The sequence below is a fragment of the Pezoporus flaviventris genome, unplaced genomic scaffold, assembly GCF_033815535.1.
Source record: "Pezoporus flaviventris isolate CSIRO_AGI_PZ_B2104156 unplaced genomic scaffold, CSIRO_AGI_Pfla_v1 ptg000097l, whole genome shotgun sequence".
Classification (NCBI taxonomy): domain Eukaryota; kingdom Metazoa; phylum Chordata; class Aves; order Psittaciformes; family Psittacidae; genus Pezoporus; species Pezoporus flaviventris.
In genome coordinates, this window is record NW_026892645.1 from 590300 (window position 1) to 606420 (window position 16121).

At 52.4% G+C, this 16121-nt stretch overlaps 1 protein-coding gene across 3 annotated transcripts in view; it reads right to left on the minus strand.

Moving 5' to 3' along the window:
• Positions 1–16121, minus strand: part of VAV2 (vav guanine nucleotide exchange factor 2) — a 103779-nt gene that overhangs the window by 67306 nt on the left and 20352 nt on the right. For all 3 annotated transcript variants that reach the window (XM_061476871.1, XM_061476872.1, XM_061476873.1), the window contains exon 2: positions 11466–11582. In XM_061476871.1, the coding sequence (XP_061332855.1) occupies positions 11466–11582 (117 nt within the window). The remainder of the gene's footprint in view (positions 1–11465; positions 11583–16121) is intronic.

The following is a 16121-nucleotide window of genomic DNA, read 5'->3' on the forward strand; positions in this document are numbered from 1 at the left end:
AGCCCCGCTAACCTCCAAGGTAAATCCCCATCCACTTGTTTCCTGCCCTACAGAGGGGTTTCTCTGTACTGCATTTCTCCCTGACAGAGTTTGGATGTGTTTCCGTACTTGCATGAATACCTGGAGAGCTTTAGGCCGGGAAACGGGCGGGAGCAGAGGCAAAGACAGGCAGAAACACGCCGGGGCTGGTGGCAACGCATCCGCAGCACAGCCTGGAAAAACACCATCACATCCAACAGCCCCGCGGGAAAGCCCGACCCAGCCCCAGCAGCAGGACCTGCCCACGAGCTGCTTAAGGAACGGGGTGTTTTCCTTCTCCACACACGCGCCCCAGCCGGGACCCACAGGGTCCTGCCCACAGCCCCTGAGCTCCGGTTTCCAGTCAGGCTCCAAACTGCAGGGAGCAGTTCCATGCACGCTGCGGCGCCGGTTTGCTCAGCACATGCCAAGGAGCAGCAAAGCAAACAGCTCTGCCCTGTCCAAACAGGAGCAGCAGGAGGGCTGCCCCACAGAGAGCCGCCCGGCAGCTCCTGCCTTAGTCCCAGCACAGGGAGCGTTTTCTTTCGGAATTCCAAGCACACCCCAGATAACCACTGGTACCAAATCCCTCTTCCACTTCACGTCCTGTACTGCCCAGAATGAGAACACTTGGGACAGGAAAGTTCCCCTCTCCAGATCTTGCACCTCTTACCTCTCTCCATGGGTCCTCTTTGCTGAGCACGTGGGTAAACCAGTACGCCAAGTTACACCCTGATACCCTTAACAAACTGTACTGGGTAATGTCTCTTATCTGACCTTTCTTTCAGTTGGGTCACTCATATTTATAGTCATGCTTCATTTTTCCTTAAGCGTGCCCTAGTTACAGCATTTACTCATTTATGTTTCAGAAGAGAATAGAGTAAAAATGGAGTTAATGGAGCTGGAAATAGGATGAAGCCAAACCACAAAACTCTACAGATCTGCTTGTCCTTCAGACCGCTTACACAGGCAGGAACTGGCTGCGACCGATTCTCATCGATTGCTGCCTCTTTACAAGCCCTTCTGTGGCAAGACAGAGCTGGAGAAGAGCAGAGTGCCTGAAGTTCAATGTTTTCTGCTGTTACTCAATCCTTTAGCACACCGTGCAAACAGAAGCGCCCGTTGCAGCTCGTGGTGCGACCTCACAGAGCCCAACAGCTCCCAGGACTGGCTCAGCCAAACCCCGCTGTCAGAACACTTTGCCCAGCAACAGCACCCACCAGTCCTGCGATGCAGCTGCTTTCACCCGCTGCCAGGGCTCCCAGCACTTTGAAGGTCCCCGTCACTGTGAAAACAAGGCCAAAGCTGAGCACCCCTGGCCACAGACCGGCTGTGGCCCTGGGCAGTCTCCTTAGCCTGGCCCAGGACAGGTTTCTGAACCTTCCCTTGCGTTTCGAATCCCCCCTGCTCTGAGGTCCTACTGCAAGTGGGATCAGGAGGTGGTCAAAACCCGCCCAGTCCCTAATGCTACAAAGAAAACTTCCTCCCTGGCATTTTCCTTAAAGCCTCAGCCCCAGGAGCCCTGCAATTGCTTGTTAACTGAGCTGTCAGGTTTACTTTTCAAGGCTTTAGCCCCTCACAAACGCAGAAAACCCCAGAGCATCACTGAAGTGCCCCCTGCTCACTTGAAGAAAAGCCTCTGGAAACATTCCTGCAGTACTGCTGTTTTTAAAGGAAACAAACCCACTTTGAGAGCACCTAAGCCATACCCCCTGGATTCTCTGCAACATCAACAGATGACTGCACAGGCACAAGAGCAAGTCCCTGCACCCAGCCAGGGAGCAGAAGGTCCCGTAAGAGCTGGCAACTTCTTCCTGACGTGACAGACACTGGGGGACACGAAGGAGTGACCACACGCAGGCAAAGAGCACCACAAACATCCCCGCTCCAAGGGGGTTCAGAGCTCAGCCTCCCCAAAAGCCTCATCCCCCCAAGCCCTTCCCTGAGGACCAGCAGGGCTCCTGCTCCCCAAGCCCTGCACCGCAGCCAGCCCGGCTGTCCCAGGGTACCCCCAAAAATCCACTCTGGAACCTCATCAGGAGAAGCAGCTCTGTGAAAACAGACCAGCGGGACCCGGAGGACCAGGGTCAGCCCTCACAGCCCTCGTTGTGTTCCCCCTTCCATCCCCAGCCAACAGAACCAGCGTGTCCCAGGGGGCCTGGGAAGTGTGGTGGGGAAGCTCTGATCCAAGGACAGGTTGGACGCGAATGGCCAGCCGGCAGCGAGGGGAGATTTCATCAATGCACAAATGGAATTTGCCAGGAGGCGTTTTAGGAGTCGATTCTTCACACTCCAGTAATTAGAACAATGTTATGAGACCAGGCGAGGTGAGGGCGGGCGGCAGCACGCGGGCACTTGGCTGATGCAGGGAACGGGCTGAGCAAACACCAGAGTCAAGTGAGGCCTCAAGGCAAGAGTCCTTCACGTGACTCCCTGCAGGCTGGCGTCAACCAAAAGTTTATCCACTTCCCAGCTGTGGATTTCTCTGTGCACACGTGAAATTCAATTTCGTATTTAGATTAAACACAGACCAATGACCCTGACCCAACTTCCTTCCCTACCTCAAAAATACCAGCAAGGTCAACAGGGGTTTTTTGCTTCTGGGGCAATACATTCAGTTCAAGGTCTGCTCCAGACTCTGCCAGTGACTGATAAATCGCTGTGCATGACCTAAGATGCCATAAAAGTCTAATCCCATTGAGCACTCAGACCCCAAAACCAGATTCCCACAGAGGAGCTGTCATCTAAGTCCACAGAAATCAGAACACCCCAAACTGCTGCATTAGATGAAGATGCTCAAAGTTAGCTTCCTGTCCAGTACCTATTACAAGGGGATGAAACATCCCAGCTGAAAAACAAAACCAAACCAATCCACATGCTGGTGGATCCATCTCCAACTCCTCCCTGGAGCAGCCCCTCGGGGACCTGGTGGGCTCTATGAGCTGTCCCCCACACTGGTGGGCCCACATGCAGAGCCCTCGCAGGCAGCTTCGCTGTGTTACTTCCAGGAGCCAGAACTTTCATTGCTAAAGTAAAATTGATGTGTAAAAGCTGCTCCTTCAAGGGCAGGCTGGGAGCAGGACGGGTGTGTGGGTTCAAGACAGACCGATGCTGTACAATGGGTATTCATATCTGCTGGAAGTGGGACTCAGCCACTGCAATTCACATCTGCAATGAGCTGTGATCTCAGCTCCGATCCCGGAGCACAGAGGTCCTTTTGATGAACGGCTGCACACAGGGACTGAGGCACTGTTGCAGCATCGAAGAAAGACATCCCATTTTTTAATAATCTTCCCAGTCCCCTGGCTCTGAAATCCAAGTTTGTGTTTCCCATCAGGAAGCTGCTGCACCCCAAGGGTCTCAGGCACAGCACTGGGAAGCAGAGAGTGATGCTCCAGACTTGCTGCTCATCCAGCTCTCCAGGCGCTTCTTGTAAATCACAGCACAACCTCCAGTTGCTTTGTCATTTGCACGTGCCCAGAGGAGAGCAGGGCCCCACGGAAACACCCTCGCTATCACCCCCAAAATCCTCCTGGGCTCCCCAGCTCCGATTTATCTCAGCGCACACTCGTAGCACCAACAGGGAAGGTCTGTGCACGGGGAAGAACCTTTCCATTTGCCCTCAAGTACTGACCACCTTTTTCAAAGCTAAAGCCACAGGCTGTGAAATCCCCACCATCTGTTAGCCAGGGAGAAGCCTCCACCGCAGCCCACCCTCCTCTCCCACACAAGCCTTACTCATCGCTAGAACGACAGCAAGCACGTTGGCTCAAAAGTTCCTAAAATCACAAACAAGAGGCTGGGAATAGGAAACCCTGACAAATGCCACAGAGTTCAGCGTGTCCACATCATTAGCTTCACCCAGGATGCATTAAGGCTGCTTTCTTGCTACCATGATTATGCTTTAATATGCAATTAGTGGGAAGAGAGCGATGTCGAGGAGGAGAATGTCTCACTTACACACACCCCGTTAATGCTGAGAGTGCAAATGAACCAAACGCACCAGCCGCAGCATCACCCCTGAGACTCGTGACCCGCAGCAGCCAAGCACGGAGCGCAAGCGCTGCTGTCCCACGGCTGCACAGCCCCAGCCACCCCATCTCCCACCCCGCCAGGCCTGGGCCGGGAAAGGAGCAAGGGCTGGAAGAAAGGAACAGAAATGCTGGGTCTGGAAGCCCTTCAAGCGTGACCCCGAGCACTGGGGCGGGCAGAGCTCAGCTGTGCCAGCACCTTCAGACCAACAGGTTCACTTTTGCTGAACCCTGGTTACACGCCTGCGCTAATCTGTTTCAAGAAATGTCAATCATCACTTGTAACCAAAGCGTTCGGCCTTGGGACGTTCTCATCAGCAGATGCTGCAGCTCCAAGAAGTTGAGAAATCTGAAGGTTTTAACGAGGAAATAGAAGAGTTCATCATGAAAAAAAGATTCCTTTTATTCCAAGGCTCCCTTAAGCAATACTACCTGGGAGGATCTTCCTTCCTTCCTGCCGTCCCCTCCAGCGATGGCAGACGCACTAACTGGGCACCACGACATGCAAAGACTGACTCTGCCTGCGGCATCTTCCAGTCATGAGGATGCTCGGTGCATCACCAAGCCTCAAATGCCCAACAACACAGCAAAGGAAACCATGCTTTTTCCAAACATAGCCAAAACCTGTTGGGTCACCCCGAGCAGCCTGGCTGGCTTCTGCCCCCTCCCCTTTCTGGAGACACAGACCAGCAAGTGGTTTAGCTTTCCAAGGGAAAAAAGAATCCTTTTCTCCCAGATCTTGTCTAAAATTACTGGAAGAATTGCTCAGACAAATCAGGAAGGCACAGAAAGATCAATTTCATGCACATTAAGGGTACCATTTATCCCGTCCTGATCAATACCTTGGACTCCTCACCCATTACAACACTTCCATCGCTGTTTAAGGCTCAACTGCAGAATTCTCCCATCCAGACGATGGAAGTTATGACAGATCCTGCCCATACTTGTTTGATCTGAAACATAAAACCCCCTAATGTGACCCCTTGGAAAAATACTGGGGAGAGCAGCCAAGGAGGAAACAAAATGCCAAGCTTCCCAGAAGGAACACTCCTGGCTCTTGCAGCTCCACCGAGAAGCTGCTCAGCTGTAAACAGACGAGAGGGAAGTAGGGAGAGAGGAAGAGGAAAAGCAGGGAGAATTTGCCAGAGCACAGCTAAAACTGGAGCTGCGGTGAATGCCAGAGAGCCACCACCGGCGGTGCCTGGCTCCTGCTCCAGCCCAGGAGCCCCTTGCTGGGACATGGCCTTCTTCCCATCGGCTCTGCTGGACACCAGGTCCCAGCCTCACAGTCCCACGTGCATGTGCCGAGGACCCCGCAGCACCTCCCTCCCTGCTCTGCATCAGCGCAGCTCCCGGCGCAGCATCGCTCATGCAGGTCCTCACGGGCCCAGGGCACAGAGCCCTCGGAGAGGCACCGAGCCTGGGGCAGGACGCCCTGGAGCAGCCCCTGGCAAAGCCCCGAGGGGAACCACAGGAGCGGGTCTGGTGCCAGCGGGCACTTCCTGGCAGAAAACCCAGCCCCGGTAAGCGCAGACCTCGGTCACCCGCAGGTGTCTGCTTTCAGCCGTGCAGGTCCTCACCAGCCCCAGCACAAGCAGAAGCCTCTACTCCCACATTGTGGTGGGAGCCCAACGGGACCCCCTCACTGCGGCAGGAGTGACACCAGGGCCACAGCTCCCAGCCACCCACCGGTGCTCATGAACCCGGATGCTCCTCAGAGGGCTTTGCTTTAGGATGCACTGAAACCCAGCTGCAACCATCAGCACCTTGTTGCCTATGCATGGTTTAAGGCTGTGGGGTTGTTACCAGCTCCCTGAAGACCACAAAACACATTAGTGCGCCCCTGTCGACATTAACAGTGACAGGCAGCTGGGGAGACTCACAGCCCACCAGATCCTTTCAGGGCAATATTCAGATCACAGCAGGGAGAAATTTCCAGGACATGGAGCCTAAAAACACACATTACTAGAGGTGTCGTAGCACCTACCACATCCTCATGGCAAACACCACCCCAGTAACAGTCCCACGCAGCAGAAACGTCTGTCTGGTCCTCGCTTCACTTGCCACAGAACTCTAATACATGCGCCTTGTGTTTTGGGGAAGTTCAGAGTCAGGGTTTCCTGTAGATGATTTTAGCATCCCAACTGAAAGCATCTGCTGGGCACGCTGCAGTGGCCAACACTGCACAAATCCCAGTTGATGGGCTCATGGTGCCGAGAGCAGGAGGATGGGAGCAGGGTCCCTGCATCACCGAAGGTGAACCTGCACCACTGGTGTGTCACAGGCAATACAGAGCTCACAACACATGGAGTGTGAGACAAGCAGCCCCCAAGCCCAAATGATCCCTCAAGATGGCAAGGCACGGGGATAAACCCAGCCCATGTTGTTCCCATCTGCTTGTGCCATTTGAAGCATCCATCCCAACATCCAAGTCTCCAGTAAAATTCCAGCAAACCCATTTGAAACACTGGTGGACAAACACCGGCTGACCTAACGCCAGCCAAGCAAACAGCAGCCAGCAGAGAAGGATCAAACACCACCCCCAGCTCCTGCAGGCAACTGGGGAGTTAATCATCAGCTTGGCAGGGTGACGGCCCTGCAGAGGCACCCACGGGCTGCTTCCCACGCTCCCATACAATTCCTGGAGCTGGGGCTGCTCCCTCAGGCAGGGACTGCAGCACCCAGGGCTCGAGGCAAAACCCTGTGGGCAGCAGCAAAGTTGCACATGAACCTTCAGCTTCTTGGAAAAACAAGCACAGAACCAGACTGGTTCAGGGTTGAAGGGACCTCAAAGCTCCTCCAGCTCCAACCCCTGCCACGGGCAGGGACCCCTTCCACTGGAGCAGCTTGCTCCAAGCCCTGTGTCCAACCTGGCCTTGAGCACTGCCAGGGATGGGGCAGCCACAGCTTGCCAGGGCAGCGGTGAGCATGTCCCTGGTCTCTCCACAGTCACACCCAGGATCCTCTCTGCAGTTACTGCACTGCTCTCTAGGGAGTTAAAAGAAAGAATAAAGCAACACACACCCTTTTGGAGAATTCCCCTCCCCACCTGCAGCACACGCACGGTGCAGCTACACAGCAGTTAGAAACACTTCCCTCTGCGACAGCATCTCCTTGACAAGCACCCAACCACCACGTAGCAGCATCTGAGTCACTGGCACGGAGGGACACAACCAGGGGGTCCGTCCGACTGCCTGGTCCCCTGGGATCTGAGAGCAATCAGGAGGCACAGGCAGAGCCACAGCCCCCTCCCAGCACTGCAGAGCCGTGCGGCACTGCCCAGCGCTGCTCTCCCCTCCAGACCCATCGCTTCATGCACTCGGGAAAACCTCTGCTTTTAGCTTGTTCCTGGCTACAAGACATCAGGAAAAAAAACAAAAATCAGGAATGGGAGGAGGAGGGCTGGTCCCAGCACCAGCAGGGCACTGCAGGAGGGCAGGCACTGGGCTTGCTTTGGTACAGCACCAAAAGGCAGCTGATCCGAAAGCCTTGCAATTTTCAGCTACCTGCACTATGCCATGTAAAGCTCCCCGTTTCTCCCTTCATATGCCCAAACTCTGTTAATAAAGCACCCTTTAAAACGCTGCTGCAGGACGTTGACTTGTACATGAGGTCAGAGTTGAGGGAGGGAGGGGAATTCTCAGCAGAGAAACGAAACACAAACCACCACGTCTCAGTTATTAATCCCTTCAATAATTCTGACAACGCTCCCCACCCTCCTGCCTCAAACCGAGCAGAAACCAATTTTCTGGCTCTCGGGCAAGTGGGTGCTGTGTGTGTGTTGGGAGGGGGTCAGGGGATGATGCAGCCGAGTCCCTTCATGCTCCCCCAACACCCTCCCACCCCCAGGTGGACGGGGATGCCGTTACAGGAAAGACCATTCTGAAGACACAGATGCTTTACAGAGGGGACTCAGCGCCTCAACTCCAATGGTACCAGCACATCCCCATCCTTTCCCACCACCACAGCAGCTCTTGCTGCAATCACAGCATCACTTGGTGTCATGGGTCAGGGTAGGAAAGGCCCCAGCCTCACAAAAAAGCTTTTCCAAATAGCACAGGAACTTCAAAAGAAGTTAGGACAATGAAACCCACGGCAGGAGCACAGGAGGAGCAGGAGCTGACACATGCGCAGGGAGCAGTGGAGCTGACACAGGGCTCCATCGCTTTATGAATATTTGAACTATATTTCTCAAGAAAGTACATTACTGCAAGTTATTGAAAATGAGTAACTGCCTCTAATGAACCCCGCTGCCCCCACGCTGACTAACAGAGTGATGAAGAGTTTAATCCATATTTATGTACATTTTATCTCATTATGGCTGGTGCCAATAAATTAGCAAGTCCAACAGGAGTTACATTTTACACCACGACGGCTATTAAATGTGCATGAAGTAAAACAGCACACGGGGCACGAGCACCAACTTCTTTTGAGCCAGGCTGAACCAGGGAACCTGAGCCCAGCACCCCAGGGCTCCCTCTGCCAGCCCAGAGCCTAATGAGGGACAAGGTGGGGGCAACGGGGGTTCTCTTGTGTGCAGCACGGACACTGCACCGCTTCTGCATCCTGCAGCGAGACGCGGCCACAGAGGACCACTCGGGCAGATGCCAGCAGTGATCACAGACAGTGCCTTCTGAGCCGCTTTAAAGGGATAAGATACACAAAACAACAATAAAGAGCCAACTTGTACCCATCAATATAACAACACAGTCTTTCGAGGTGTCAAAGGGGCACAACTAGAGACAGAGGTGGTCAGCATCTCAGGTCACTTTTGGAAGCCTCTGTCATGACACACAGCATGCCTCTGGTCACAGCGGGATTGCTGAACAACGGGACGCTGGGGAGAACAGTGGCTGTGAGCAATCTGAAGAGGCCTCTCGGCTCCCTCGCAGGACTGGGAAACACGGCACCAGGATTACAAGAAACATGACGCATCTATCTGGGAGAAGCCTGCACTTGCCAATTACCCGGCATCCCACAAAGGCAGAGATGGAGCTTTTCAGCTCCGCAGGGATTTCGGCCGGAGAAGCCCAGATGGCTCACGATCCCCTTTCACCAGCTGTGATCCTGGTGACAGGAAGGAAGCAGTCACTTCCCAAGCTTAAAACTCATGGAACTGGCAAAACCAGGGGCAAAATCCTCCTGTTCCAGGACTCGAGCAGCCCCCAGTCACACTTGCTCCCCCAGAGGAGGCTCCACAGCTCCTTCTCGATGAAGTGCTGGCTCAGAAGCCAAAGGGAGCTGTGGAAACCCCTCTCGGAATAGCAGCCAGCCATGGATAGACTCAGATCCGATTTTGATTCCTCTTTTAAAGCACCAACATTTTTCTTTCACTAAGAAACCCTGAAGGACTCTGCAGACTCCAGAGCACAAGCCCTGCGCATACAGGTTGGTACCACAGGAATGTAAGCCCCTGCCTTTCTACTGGGTAATTACACCGCAGCAAGCCCAGATGCTACTATAGCAGTCACTGCCTCACTGGCCTTCTGGTTTGGAGAAGTAACCACTTCAGTGGCATCCAGAAAGGAAACACCCAACACAACCCCACCAAGGTTTCTATGTAATTAAATGGTCAACTGTTACTATGCTGTCCTTAAAAAAGTATCCTACACAGCCTAACGCCTTGTAACCAAAAGCCCTGTTGATCCAAGGGATGAATGGCTCCAGGAAGAAGTTTGTGTGTGTGAAGCCCGGGACTGTTCAGTGGGAACACGGATTAGAGACTCCTTTTGCTCTCACTGCGACTCAAAAAGGAAAGACGCTTTGGTCGACAGCAGATTTTTCCCTGTTTGTTTGCTTTGCCGCTGTTGAACACAGATCTGAGGACAATGTGGGAATGAAAGGTGGCAAAGACAATGGGGATGTTTTGACAGGCTTCCAGAGGGATTTAGGGTGGTGCAGCCTTGAAGAGCTGATACCTCCAGTGAACTGATAAAAAGCTGCACTGGGAAAAGATCAGCGAGGATTTTGTGTACAGAATCTGCGCCTCCCACAGTTTAGAAGGTTGTTTGAGGATGGCAATGCATGTGAAAATAAGCAAGATCCAGGCAATAAAGTACATTTGGATTTCTTGGAAGTTTATGACAAGTTTCTTTCCAAAGTCTCCTAAAAACCTAAACTGCCACAAGGAAAGAGGGAATGGCAAATCCTCTCCCTTCCCCAAGCCACAAACCTGAACGCTCCCCCAAAAAGTAACCATAAGGAGGAGAGAATAGCTGTTCCCTAACCAGACCAAAAGGAAACCAAACTGTGTTCAGCTGACACGTTCCAGCAGTGTTTAACTCTGTTAACAGGCATCTTAGGCAATTTGAAACAGCACAAAGCAAGAAGCAATGTGACAATAAAGCAGCATTTTAATTAGCAGCAGTTCTTTCCCCAGCCCAAAAGGTTCCTTCTGTGCATTCATATTCCCAGAACAACAAAAGCCGCCTTGTATTTCATAAATCACAAAAACTCATAAAACAAGCCCCTACAATTGCACATTCCAGATAATGGTCCAGAAATAAATTAGGCAATAAATATCAAACAATATATCCCCATCAGCAGTGCAATTCTACTCTCTGGATAATCAGAAGAGAAGATGCCTTCCAGCAGTTTATGCCTGGTAGCTGGAAATAGGTAAAACAATAGAGCTTTAATAAATCTTTTAACACTTTTTCCATTGAAGAATATAGCGACTGCCCTGTGTAATGGCTTCTCTGAGCGCAGTACCCATCAGAGTAACAGCACAGCTCCGATGCTGTTGGTGTCAAAAGCTGGGCTATGGACAAGCAGCCACTTGTCAAAATCAGGAAGGATTTTCCCCCCTTTCAGCTGGGTCTGGTTCAGCTCTTGGTGCCAACCAGCCCTTACAGCAAACACAAACCCTGCTCTCTCCTCTCCCACGCAGGTGACAACGGCACAGACGTGGTTCAACCCCAGGCTGGGATGATGCTTAACACTGGTTTGACAGCAGCATCCCCACGGGGAGCTCGCAGGCAAGGAGGTGGTGTGGCTCTGCCCCAGTCACCCAGCGGGGCAGCAGGAGCTGGGAAAAGGACCTGGTGTTCCAACCCCACAGCAGCAGCAGCCCCCAGGGCTACCACCTTCTCCAACAGCTCTTATGAACGCACAGATATTCTGATTCCCTCAAAAAAAGACATTTCTTCACATACTCTAGAGGTTTTTAGATTGCTTTGCAATCTACAGCAGAAAGCTTGAGGGCTTCATCTCCCTTCGCTAACCAAGAACGCAGCAGCACCATCCCCTACATAAGCAAATACTCGAAGCACAGGGAAACAGGTGCCCAGTGAATGGGTTAAGGGCACAGAAGCTGCTCAGAAACCCACAAAACATTCATATATTCATCCAAAGCCTGCAGCATAAGCCCAAAGAACCCCCGGTGCCAGAACCATTACCCCCAGGAGTCACCCTTACCTTTCCAAAATCCCGTACGTCGAAGAGGTCGAAGGGATCAAACAGATCACTGTTTCTTAACCCAAATTTGTCATGACACACTTTGAGGAAGGTTCGGATGTTCTTCAAGCAGAGAAACTGCAGGAAACAAAAGAAGAGAGGGGGAAAGGTGAGCAAGGCAGGCACACATCTTAACTGAGATTTACCGTGCCAAATTCACACGAGACAAGTTGTCAGGGACTCAGAAAGCCGCACTGAAGAGGCCGGCACTAGCTCATTTGTTGTCACTGGAGATGCCAGGCTCACGGTGCCTGCGAGCACTCCTGTGTCCTCAGCTGGGCACCAAACAAACCTCCTCTTGGAAAACAAGCGTCACAGAAGATAACACTGCAGAAGGGCTGGAAAACTCAAGCCAGGAGTTCCCCTTTCAAGGTCATAGACAAATATAAGTTACAGCTGATGTTGCACAGAAACCCAGTGTTGAACTTCTAACCATCTCCAGCATGATCCCATTTGCTTCCCTATAGAAGGGGCACATTACATCTCCTGCCCCAACTCAGGTCTCATTCCCAAGACCAGGGCAATCCCCAGGACTGTTTCCACAACACTTTGCTCATCTCTAATCTTCACCCATTTGAAGAGGCAGAAACCTCCCCCCTCAGGGACCACACTCAGTTGTTCTGCTGGGTCAATGGGCAGAGCAACACCATGTTTCTCTGTCGAGAAAATCCTGTCTTTGACTAATGCAATAATTGGTCATTTGTTTGGGAGGATTTTGAAGTCTGGGCACTGCAGTCTCGCTCCAGCAGTGACGCCTGCAAGGGGCTGGAGGAGAATAAAAACCCGCTTCATTTCTGCAGCTGCATCACCTTCATCAGGATGGACTGACTCTGCTGAGCAAGCCAATTTAAAGCACTTCTTTCTGCATCCTCGCACTATTCCACAAACCCCCTTCAATTTATTGCTGTGCTTTTAAATGACTCCTTTTTTTCAGCAAATTCCTCACAAATACATAATAAATATGTTAGAGTTCTAAGTAAATCAATCCATGCAAAGGGTGAATTCATCCCCTCATGATGAACAGGCACAAGACTCAAGCTGCCATTGGGTGGGTTTGATCCATGTGGTTTCATGGATCACACAGTGCTGTCTCTGCTCCTCAAGTTGTCATCAAACCAGCACCACACAAAAACACAGCTTGCAAACGTCAAATAACTTAACCAGGCTTAATTATTATTAACTTAATAATGTAAAATAGCTTAATTTTCTTTTAATTAAGAGAATCAAAGCAGAGTCTTTGGGACCACCAGATCTCCACAGACGTGACAGCAATGCAGCTCATCCTTATCGTTGTGTTTGGGATTATATGTGAGGTTTGTGGCGATGGATTAGCAAAACCACCTCATTAACAGCAGGCTCATCCACCTACGCAAAGAAAGAATCTTTCACTCTTCTCACCCATGCCAGCCCCCTCTACACAGAGCCGTGGAGCGACAGCACAGGACGGCTTGCACAGGGTGTTCCCATCACAACAAGAGCCTTCCCATAGACAAGCAAGTGCCAGAAACAGAAATTGAAACCAGTTCTGGTTTTCTAGGGCATTCCTCCACCTCGCATAAACACTGCGGTAAACATCATCTGTCGAGACTGAGCGGCTAGTTTGGAATCGCTTTACAGCCTCGCACCAATACGGGTTATTTCATAGCTTCATCTTTTGGTCTCTGCAAGAATTCACACCCTGGGCTTGCAGCAGGGGCGTTTTCTGTGGCGCTGCAGCCTCATTGATTCCCATTTCTAGCACATGTTTATTTTAAACCCTTTTAAGCCTCTAGTTTCGAAAGTTAATGACACGGGTTATAGCCACAGTTACACACAGCAAGACACTGCACCCTTCGCAGTGCTGCCCAGTCTCTGCAGCATTCCCTGCCCACCTCCCACTCACTCCATGAGGGCTGAAGGGCTCGGGAGGAAAGAGGTTCACAGTGGTCGCATTGAGCCAAGAGGAAGGCCCCCACTGGTGTGGGAGCCTGAACCCTCTGCACTGTGTGTTTGTGGATCAAACGCTGCACAGAGCTCACCCCGCCTCTGTCCTGAATGATGGCAGAGATCCTACAGCCAAGCAAGCAAACACCTTATTTGCAGCGGGAGCCCCAGCTCCAGCATGGCCAAGCGCAGGCAGGGGACAAGCACCGATGCAGAAGCCACTGATCTATTCACAGAGTTGCTGAAAAGGCCTAATGTAAACCACAATAAACCAAGGCAGCAGCACCATGGTCCTGCTCCACCAGCAGGGAGCTGGCAGCAGAGCCAGGCCACCACATTGCCCACAGGAAAAGCCACCACGTGATGATGGCCACAGGTCGGGTTTTAGCTCCACTTCTCACGCACAACAAGTCAGGGTGGGTACGACCCACGTGTGCGTGTCTGTGGCACAGTTTGCTCCTGGGCTATTTCTTTCTTGCCCATCTGCAAATACCTCCATGTGGTTTTGCTCACAGGTGTCTCAAGGTTGGTTTGCTGGTGATGGAAGGTCATGAATTGTTAACTATGGTACTCAATGGCCCCATGTTAAAATTAGCTACAATTGAAAATAAGCTGTGCAGAGGCCATTTCATTTACCAGTCAATCACACCTCTGGACAAGCAAACACTCCACAGGAGAAAGGGAGAGAGGGAAATCAATGTTCTCCATGGGCCTCATTCACCACCTGCCAGGCTCAAAATCAATAGTGTCATTTATATGCTCCAAGCAAGACCTGAGCACTACAATCTCCTTCGGTGCAAGGGCCAGTGGGAGCCCAAGCACCGCACACCCCAAGTTCCACCATCGCCCTCCTCTGCACCCAAAACAACCCCAGTATCAACCAGCCATCACTTCTGGGACAGACACCATCACCAACCGGGATGCTCAGCTCTGGATACAGACCCCAGAGAGCACAGCATCTTCCGCAGCCATCAGCATCCCTCACTGCACACCGGGCAGGCTCTGAAAGCAGCCATGGCACAAGTCCTTGGCATAGGCTGAGCTCCCCAGGCACTGCAATGTGCATCCAAGGTGCGGTGGAGAGGGAATTCCTAAAGCCAGAGCAAAGAGGTGAAGGGGGCAGGGATGGGACTGTACCACAGGCAGCAAGAAACTCATCCACTAAAACAAAGCACCTTGAAGCATGCTGATAGATGAGAGGAACCTGTGGTCAGTTCTGCCCTGAGCCTCTGAGGGTTATGAGAAGCCAACACTACAGAGGCAGCAGCCACAGCCCCACTCCTGCTGCCGGCAGAAGGGCCCCGGCACCTGCGCTCGATGAGTTTCAGAACAGCTTTGCTTGTTTTTAAACACCATGTAACACCATCAGGTGAATGAACCTGCCCTGCCCTGCCAAGGGCACACACCTTCCTGCTCCCGGCAGGGCTGTTCGCTCGAGGGAGATGGCAAAGAGGTGGAGAAGAAGGTGGTAAATGCAGTAGCATTTGCTCAGCAACCAAACTGCCCGAGGTGGGATCTGGAGGATGCTAATGTGAGCATCTGAGCAGCCCCTGGTCCCTGCAATTGGGATGGCACAAGGGAGAGAGGTGCGAGGTTTGGGAGTCTCCAAGAGACATACAATAATGTGAGAAAATGTAGGAAAAAGAAAGACATCATCAAAACACAGAACCCCAGACTGGTTTGGGCTGAAGGGACCTTAAAGCTGCTCCAACCCCTGCCACAGGCAGGGACCCCTTCCACTGGAGCAGCTTGCTCCAAGCCCCTGTGTCCAACCTGGCCTTGAACACTGCCAGGGATGGGGCAGCCACAGCTTCTCTGGGAGCCTGAGGATGGGGCAGGCAGAGCATCCTGGATCACCCAGCGGCTTGCAGCTTTTCAGAAAGGCCTTTTTGGGGAGGCAGCGTTGGCCTGAGCTGCGAGGGACCGCACATAATAGCCCTGGGCGGCACTGAGCCCCGTGCTGAACCGCAGCCAAAGCCATGGGCTTGGAATGGGTCCTGCTGCATGTGAGGAATGCCGCAGCGCTGCCCACCCCAACAGCCCACTGCCAGTGACGAAAGGGACTTTCTTTAGTGCTTCCTGACCGTGATGTCAGATTTCCTCTTATCTCGCTGCTGGCATGGCCCGAAAGCACCAGGCGCAAAGTAAGTCCCAGCCGGGAGCTGCGAACATCTGCTTATCACAGCTTCTGCAGCGGGGAAGGGAGGGTCTCATTGAGAAAACCCATCATCTGCACCAGTCAATGGGAAACGGTGCAAACCTCTCAGAAAGCCAAAGGGTGCTTCCCCACGCCGCGTCAAGCTTCCCTGAGCTACCCTGACGCTGCAAAGGGGCATCAAAACTCCCTTTGTTTGCCCCTAAGTCAAGAGCAGATGAAAAGTCCAAGAGCACCCAAATACGCAGCAGGAACCACAGGGCTGCACCGACATAACTGCATTTAAAACCATGCAGATCATGACCTTTATCCAATCTCTCCAATGGCTCTGCCCAGCCTCGCTCGCCTCCACATCAGGGTGTTACCAGGAGAGGTCTGGGAGCAGTAATACGAGTCAAAAGCACAAGCGGAGCTTTTACCCCCTCCACCAGCAGCACCACATCTTGCGTGGCTTTGTTCCTCCTCATGTTTCGCCCCATTGTCCCCGTGCAGAGGAGCAGATGCAGAAATGATATAGAACATGTCCACAGAAACTCTGC